This window comes from Lampetra planeri, chromosome 8 (genome assembly GCF_965212315.1).
Source record: "Lampetra planeri chromosome 8, kcLamPlan1.2.h2, whole genome shotgun sequence".
NCBI lineage: Eukaryota > Metazoa > Chordata > Hyperoartia > Petromyzontiformes > Petromyzontidae > Lampetra > Lampetra planeri.
This window is the reverse complement of record NC_136114.1, coordinates 6,827,660-6,836,165: the sequence shown is the minus strand read 5'-3', so window position 1 is coordinate 6,836,165 and position 8,506 is coordinate 6,827,660. Positions and strand designations below refer to the sequence as shown.

General features: G+C 46.7%; 1 protein-coding gene across 1 annotated transcript; it reads right to left on the bottom strand.

Moving 5' to 3' along the window:
• Nucleotides 1-719: 719 nt before the first annotated feature.
• CMAS (cytidine monophosphate N-acetylneuraminic acid synthetase) lies at nt 720-8,367 on the bottom strand. Its single transcript, XM_078596800.1, has 8 exons — nt 8,093-8,367; nt 6,313-6,455; nt 5,518-5,673; nt 3,767-3,900; nt 3,261-3,355; nt 2,227-2,398; nt 1,754-1,907; nt 720-1,217 (listed from the first exon to the last, which is right to left on the bottom strand). The coding sequence occupies exons 1-8, from the start codon at nt 8,236-8,238 to the stop codon at nt 883-885; spliced, it is 1,335 nt and encodes a 444-aa protein (XP_078452926.1). The 5' UTR covers nt 8,239-8,367; the 3' UTR covers nt 720-882.
• Between the last annotated feature and the right edge of the window lie 139 nt (nt 8,368-8,506).

Genomic DNA, 8,506 nt, shown 5'->3' with positions numbered 1-8,506 from the left:
TATAACTTTCTTTCAGTACTCGTGGTCAGTGCTTATATTGTGGTAGGTACCGTGGTAACCATTTTTTGTGCACGCGTGTACGTTGAACGTTGAGTTACGTTAATGATAAAATGTTGGGATTTCAACTGAAAAGTGCATAACGCCGCAGCAGGAGATTTTGTTCATATGTATATCTTGTGATAAAGGTAGCAGAGGGCTATTCAGAAGATGGTTTAACGAGCAATGTTTTGCAAGTATACAATGACAGTGCAGTGGCAAATGGTATTGGTATTTGGTGGCATTAGATACTGATTAGACTTTAGTAGTTTTTTGCAACCTTTTACATAACTTGTTAATTAACACATTCCTTCGGAGTGGGCAGGTAGGAACTTGGCTGGACAGCGCATTCGTGCACGACAAATATGCACGACAGACAGACAAATAATCCCTGGTGGGCAGTGTGGAACCTCTTCTTGGTTCTTTCGGTAAAGTCACGTAGAAGGGAAATAATAAAATAATAAAAATAAAACATAATAAAATCATTCTCACGACGTTTCGGCCACAACGCAAGCAGCCGTCCTCAGGTGAAGAACAGGTCCGTCGGAAAGACAGCGTCTGAATGGGGTTTATTATTTCCCTTCTACGTGACTTTACCAAAAGAACCAAGAAAATGAATCCCTGCAGTCACGAAAGCTTTAAATCGAAAAGCGTGGAACCTGTTATTCCTACCTGTATTAGCGTTTTGCACCCCGAGGACTGAAAACCGGAACACGTATCCTCCTGCTGCAGGTTACACACTCTGACATTCCACAACTGTCTAAAAGTATAATTGAAAGCAAAATTATCCATAAAATTAGCTGATTAGGCTACAGCAGCACTGAGTTGTTGGGGAATGTTGAGACTTCATTGGGTTTCGAGGTGCGTCGCTCCATCTGCGTGCGTTTTCCTGTGACGCTTTGGAGGAGGGTCCTCTTTAACCTTGGCCTTCTCCTTAACCCCCTGCTTCGATGGGGCGAGCTCGTCAACGGCGTTGTGATGCGGCGCGTTTTGGTTGTCCCCAACCTTGGTTTTCTCGTTAGCGTCCTGCACGAACAGAGCAAACTGGCGGAAGGCGCCCTGACCTCCACTGAGGGTGCTTTGGAAACGAGCATAAGACTTGGCCAAGTCGCTCACCGCAGACAAGGGCACCCCGCTCAGCCCGGCCTTCTGCAGGCAGCCTGCATCCGAGCTGTCATAGCCTGAGTTTGGTATCAGAAGCAGAAAAGCAAAGGGGGTTAGATTAATATCTGCCAGCAAAAGTGTTGAGAGGATAACTTTTGAAAGAGAAGTTCATTACAAAAGATTCAACTGTGTACAATGGTAACAATCGGACTGTAATTGTCCTTTTAAGTATTTTGAGGGTCCTGCAATGGAATGTTTGGTCAATACCATTAATGAGTGCTTGACACGCGAGAGAAAAAAAAGATTCTCCTGAAAAAAAACCCAACACCTGATGAGAACACTCCAAAGTGTTACACTCGGACTCGCAACCCAATTGTGATACTGCCATTATGTGGTCATCTCTCAGCCCTGTCGGTTTGGCTTGGTGGTTACACAAACCTTCGCTATTCACCATGAGCCACCACGTCCAGCTCCATTATAAAAAATAATGGGGTAAGTTCTTCTCGATAACAACTTACAAACTATTTTATTACACTGGATCAGGATCTCCCTGGTATTTTTCTGTACACAGAAGAGTTTTAAAACTATGTCAATGTTGGTAACGGTTCCTTACCAAAGTAGGCAACTTGCTCCCAGCCGAGGCCAAGCTTCACTCTCCACGAGTTCAGCTGGGAAAGCTTGTCAGCAGTGCCCTGCTTGAGCTTGCAACCAAGCTTCTCTGCGAATTTTGTGTGCACCGTCAGATTAAGGTCCGAGAGAAAACGCACCTGAGGAGAAAGACAGTGACAAGCAAATTAAAAATGGGTAGCTCACTCCTGCCGAAGTCTTGTCATGTGACACTGTCAAGGGCAGCGAGGCGCCTGTATGAACCAACACAGCAAGTAGGTTGTCGAGCAATCCATAGCAAATTTGCATTTCATAACCTGAAAGAGTATACATTTATCTGGGCATTCACTTTTCCTCTCACACGTAACAACACCCGGGTGTAATAATATTAACAATTATATTTTATTCTTGAGCGTTAGTTTTTTGTTTTGAATAAGTGTCATTGATGCAACGAGCCAAGCCTGGCGCCCGTCCCCATACCTCGACGCCCTTCCCCTGCAGGGTTCTGATAGCCGCCATGTCGCTCGCGCAGAAGGTGCTGTGCTCCTCCCCAGACGACGACACCCGCAGGTGGTCGTCGGTTAAGCAGCCGTCGATCGCGCTCACCACCAGCTGTATCCCTGCGGCCTGCTGCTCCCCACAGTACCCGTAGCTGCCGTGCACATCACATCAAACGGTTGTATAAACCCCACCGGTTTAACACGCGGATCACGATGTCCGCGTCGGAGCTGCCGAGCAAAACATTTTTCAGATGTTGACGAGCAGGGATAATGAAGGTTCTGCGTTGGCAGCGCGGCGCAAGTACAAACCAAATATATACGAGCAGGCTAATGTCCGTTTTAAGGCGGGTGCTTCATACTCCGTGTGCCACACAGGGACAGCTTCCACTGGGGGTACCCTTTGCTAAACTACAGCAGGGCATTGGAATGGTTGAGATGAGAAATTATGGTAGGCGCTTTGTGTTGTTTAAGCATGGTTTGAATACCAGGATGTCAAGAGTAAAAAAAACACTTAAGATTAAGCAACACAAATGATGAAAACAACAAACACTACGAATGGTTATACTGCCATTTAAATGTAATGTAGCCAATAACATAACCAGCTCTAATGTAGCTATGATGTATTGCAACTGACTAAGCAAAGACTAGTCAAGGGTGGTTTGGAAGATGTGGCTCTTCAGAGAGAACCTTAATTGGAAGTGAGACTTTGCAGTAAAGTTTGTCAGGGGGAAAACAAATAGAATGTAAGGCTAGCAAAAGAGGAATAATTGCTTACTCAAGGGTGGTTAAAGTTGGGATAGATGAGGAAGCAGTGAAAGCTGGACAGGATAATTCAGTAGTAGGATGGAGTATGTATGTTGAACTTCTTTAGCACTGTACCGAACCAACCGTGCTAATCCGAGGTGCGGGGTAAGGACAACAAACAAAACACAAAATACAGTTCTAAAGAAATTAGTTTTCAATCTAGAGCATGTCAGACAAAACGTATCCATGTGTTCATATGGGCGACCTTACCAAAGAACACGCTGCTCGGCGATGGGCCAGTCAATGTCGATGTCAATGTCCACGCTGTGCTCTGCCTTCATCTCATAGTAGCCAACCTTGCCGTGCTGCAGAGATGGAGGGGTTAAAATATCAGTATGCGCAGATGCAGAAAAGCCCCGTGCATTGTAATGCAGTGTATTTATCACTGGTGGAGTTGGTAGATAATATTGCGTGAAATAACCACATGTAGGATTGTAGCACAGAAAGTATGCTGACAGGCTTATGTGTATGAATTGCATCCCGTGATACATGAACCAGTCCTGGACACCATCCCCTCCACCAAACTCCCCATAAAAAACTCCCTCCACCAACCCGCACTGACCAGTGTAGTGAAATATGGGCAAAGAATGCCCGCGACCCACACGGTATGGCAAGGCCTTCATCCAGCGGACCTACAGAGTCCACAGTGTGCTTTTATATGTCGACTTAACTCATTACAAAGCACTGCAGGCTCAGGATGAGTGGTAGGCGTGCACCTGCAGGTAGCCGTCCTCTATGATTTTCCGTGTGGCGAGATAGATGGAGCCATTCTCACACAGCTCCCCGCTCCAGTCCTGGCGCCGCAGCCTTTTGGCGGGGTTGTGTCCCAAGGGAACCGTCACCTCCCCTTCTGCTCACACAGCGGAGAGGAATTAAGACATGGCTGAGCCAGCGCAAACCTCTATTATTAAGCACTGCGGAGGTTTTCGCAGTTGCGCTGTGTTGCTCTCAAATGCGTTTTCGAGTTTGTGCCGTGTGTTATTCGACGTGCTGTCCGACGTGAAGCCATGAAGCAACGGCGTAGTGGCTTGGATATTCATCACAGAGTTCAGCTCCGATTAGTACGGTTGGCTATGTACTGTGCGAAAGAAGTTTAAAATACATACATGTTGCTCCATGCACCGGGAGCTTCTTCAAGAACAGACGCTCCCAGCACGTGGAGCAAAATGTAGGACATGACGCAGAAAAATACGTGGTATAATCCGCAAACACATCAGGGCGCTATCGTTACAAAACATCAGACGTCTAACAATTCACCCTCCACCCCCAGGGATCTATGAATTGTCACAACTGAGACTGGAAATTCAATTCAGGAATCAATTATTTTTCTTATCCCGTGGCGAATTTAGTGGCAGCTTGGTTTCACGTGAACCCATTAAATTCAACAAATCGAAAAACATTTATTCTTACTCACGCCATTCGATGTATTGTAAGCTTAAGGACAGATGTTACGCCTACACCTTTAACATCTTTTTTTATTGTGGTCGCGCTAAACCTGTAAATTAATATTATCCGACTTAATGCCTTGGTGACGCTGATGAGTCGGCATGTGCAGGCAGCCCACTGATGGCGAATCGAAACCATTCCTGTCTCTGCCAAGTCTGTCTGCTTTGGGAAATGTGAAGCCCAGATCCAACCCATCTTCCTCAATATTGTCCAATCATGTTTTCTGTTGGTGACCTCTAGTCATTGCTCCACTGTTGCTATAGGAGGATGCTTTGCAATCTCTCTTTGTACATCTGATGTCTTTATTCCCAGCTCTTTTTCATTATCAGTATTTTCATCTCCTGTCTCTCCTTGATATTCCCATCATATATTTCTCAGTATAGCCATAATGAATATGAAAGTCAGACTAATTTCAAATGAATATTGGATATTTAGAATGTGATTATTTGTCCAGACTCTCATCAAGACTGATCAATTGTTAAAATTGGGGGTCACAATTTAATTCAGAAATCACTTTTTTTTTAATCTAAATTCCTATAACATTTGTATTTTTCTGGCTTGTATCTCATTATCTCCATTAACCTAAATTGAGCATTTGGTAAATAAGTGTAAAAGTGTAACGAGTTTACTCTTAGAAATACAATTGGATGCATGTTACAAAAGCATACAAATCAAATCGAAACACAAATGGTTGGCTATTGAACAAAGACTAAGGTTGCAAGAAAATGTAAGAAAATCAGTTACATTCATAAAAATGTCCAAAGACATTGATATCTAGTGTTCCAAAAAAGTGGTTGCCAATATATTGCAAAAAAGCTTTTCCATTTTTCGGCGTAAGGTCACTAAAGCTTTTTGTGTTTAGTTTGTTGTCCTTCCCCTGCACCTCCGATTCACTCGTAAGATGGAGACGCACCTTCAATTAGCATGATTGGCTGTGTATGGTGTGAAAGAAGTTCAACATACATACAAAACGCTAATTGCTATTAAGTTAAATTGCTGCTGAGCCTCCTAGAGGCTTCACCTTTGATGTTGACCTCCTGCCAGCGAAAGTGGTGTCGCCGCACAACTGAGAAGATTGAGTCGTATTGTCCGCTGCGGAACATGCTGATCACCTCCTGCAGGTGCTCAGGGTGAAGGCAAGGCGAAGTGGCTTGGATATTCATCACCGAATCCACTTCTAGGGAATCAAACACACACACACGTCATATCTAGTCTTAGAGTTGAGTGGCGTAACTATTGAGTGCGTAGGTGGTGCAAAAGTGCTGGGACCCACAATCCAGAGAGGCCCAGGCACCAGATTACGAAGAGGGACGAATTTGTACAGGGGGCCCCATTCATTTAATTCCTTGCACCAGGGTCCATGCCAACCATGCTACCCCACCGATAAGAGACTCGGTAAGTCAATTTCTCCTCCCAACATTAGGAAACCACTGGAGCTATGCACTTTTAAATCTCGGTTGAAAACAAATTTCTTTAGAACTGCTTTTTGTGTTTCGTTGTTGTCCTTCCCCCACACCTCCGATTAGCATGGTTGGCTACGTATGGTGCGAAAGAAATTCAACATACATTCTCGAGTACGTAATTATGGCTGACATAAACAGATGGTAGCTGTAGCCAGTACCACGCAACTGGTGTCTCCTAACTGCTCTTGGTGATCACACTACCTACCACTCCATGCTCATTGAGGGGCAATGCCATGAGACCTCCCCCCCAAAGTTTTGGGAAAACTTACATTATCTGTGATAAGGATTTGTTTGTTTTTCCAATCATAGTATGGGACACGCACAGCAGCGACCACTCGCTTCCTGCCACTCACCGTCATGGTGTTTCAGAAACTCCTGAATAGTCTCCAAGGATGAGGTGGAATCCTTGGACACTTCGAGGGATCTCCGGTGGACCTTGGCTCCAAACTTCTTCGCCACTCGCTCAATGTCGTCATTGTCAGTCGAAACCCAAATGCTGTTGAGTCACAACATTTAAGACCTTTAAAACTAAAGTGTGCTCGTGTCCACCACTGTTTACTTTGTGGGATTAATCAGACAACTGCAGATCAAGCAAATACATCTTACCACGATTAAGCGTACAGTTAAGTCTCGATTATCCGTAGTGGGCGGATTATCCGGGTTGCGGATTGGCCGTGATTGATTAAAAAAAAACCTAAAGCATTGCTACACAAGCCCCGGGTTTATTAGATGCTCATCACCCGTTGGGGGTTCTGTGCTCACGTGGCCACAACTCGACGAGTCAACCAATTCACTTTAAAAACAATTCAAACAAATTCTACGTCTTCATTCCCATTCCACGTAGGCTAACAATAATTATTTTACACCCCACTTTAAGCACATTTTGTAGAACCCAAGTTGTTTTTCCCAGGCCACTCCTCTTCCCATTACCCTAGATAATCAATAGGCGAATGCTCGTATAAATTATGATTTTTTTTCTCCAAGTCTTTCGTATAATCTGAGTGATCTTTGGGCCCAAAATTGATAAGCTTTATCTCAAAGCAGATGAAGGCCTTTGTATACTGCAGTGAAAACAGTGCCATTGTAAATGACAGCAAATGCTTGTACATTTGCAACGATGCCTGCTTGAAGTAACCTTTGAATGGTTTATTGCTCAAGTAAATATTTTAAATAGTTGCCGAGAACACGCAAATGGTCAGGAATAGAGCCCCTCAAAGCGGGTGTGACACCTTGAGTGGTAGAATTATAAAACATTTTAAACGAGTTTCCATTCGGCTAGTTATTTTTTTGTTCTTAGGGGCCATCCATTTAGTATTTACGCAAAAATCTGTCAAAACTTGACCCTCCCCCCCTGCTGCTTCTGAAATACCGTATCACCAGTACAACTACACACTGCATACACATTCATTCATTCACACTCCTGATGTACAATACACATACCCCCCACGGATACACGCGTCAACACACTGACACGTCGCTCACAAGCACACCCCCAGAGTACACAACACAGGGGCCCCACAGTTTACACGCATTACCTTACACACACCACACGCCCCACACATAACCCCCATACACCACACACACCCCCCCCTCGCCCCACACAATCCAAAACGCGTACCCTCCACACATTTCCCAAAGTGCACACCACTCCATAACGCGTAACCATCCCCAGGCCGCCCAACTGCCCCACCAAACAACCCCGTCACTACCACCACCACCCCCATCACCACCGTCACCACCACACCCGTCACTATCACCACCACCCCCGTCACTACCACCACCACCCCCGTCACCACCACCATCACCACCACCCCCGTCACCACCCCCATCACCACCACCACCCCCGCCACTACCACCACCACCCCCGTCACCACCACCACCCCCATCACCACCAGCACCACCACCCCCGTCACCACCCCCATCACCACCACCGTCACCACCACCACCGTTACCCCCGTCACCACCACCCCCGTCACCACCCCCACCACCGTCACCACCACCCCCCCACCACCCCACCACCGTCACCACCACCCCCACCACCACCACCCCCACCGTTACCACCAGCACCACCACCCCCGTCACCACCACCACCGTCACCCCCAACACCACCACCACCACCCCCACCCCCGTCACCTGTCAAACACCGCCGAGTGTTTGGCCGCGCGCAGCACCCAGCCGACGAGCGGCACTCCGGCCAGCGGCTTGATGTTCTTGAGCGGGATCCCCTTGCTACCTCCCCGCGCCAGCACCAGCGCAGACAGGTGCCCTCCGCTCGGCATCACCGCTGCTAAGTTGACCTCACACCGCGGGGCCGAGCGAGAGACACGAATTTTTGTTGTTTTCTTGACGGAGAAGCCGCGGTGCGCTCCGCTCCACTGGTGCGAGGGAGTTGCAGTGTGTCGATTCGGCGATTCGGGGGAATCGTTTGTGTCGATTTTGGAAGAATCGAAAGCTTTGATTGGAGGTTGTTGAGGTGTTTTTTTCCCTTCCGTGCGCGAGCGAATTGTTTTTAGGCCGGCGAATCGTGGGAGGATCGTGCGGGCAATT

Excerpts from the sequence above, each read along its gene's own strand:
- CMAS (XM_078596800.1), bottom strand. The coding sequence starts at position 8,238 with ATGCCGAGCGGAGGGCACCTGTCTGCGCTGGTGCTGGCGCGGGGAGGT. Across the intron at positions 5,674-6,312 it reads GTTTCTGAAACACCATGACG|AAGTGGATTCGGTGATGAAT; the intron begins GTGAGTGGCAGG and ends TTGATTCCCTAG. Across the intron at positions 1,218-1,753 it reads GGAGCAAGTTGCCTACTTTG|GCTATGACAGCTCGGATGCA; the intron begins GTAAGGAACCGT and ends TACCAAACTCAG.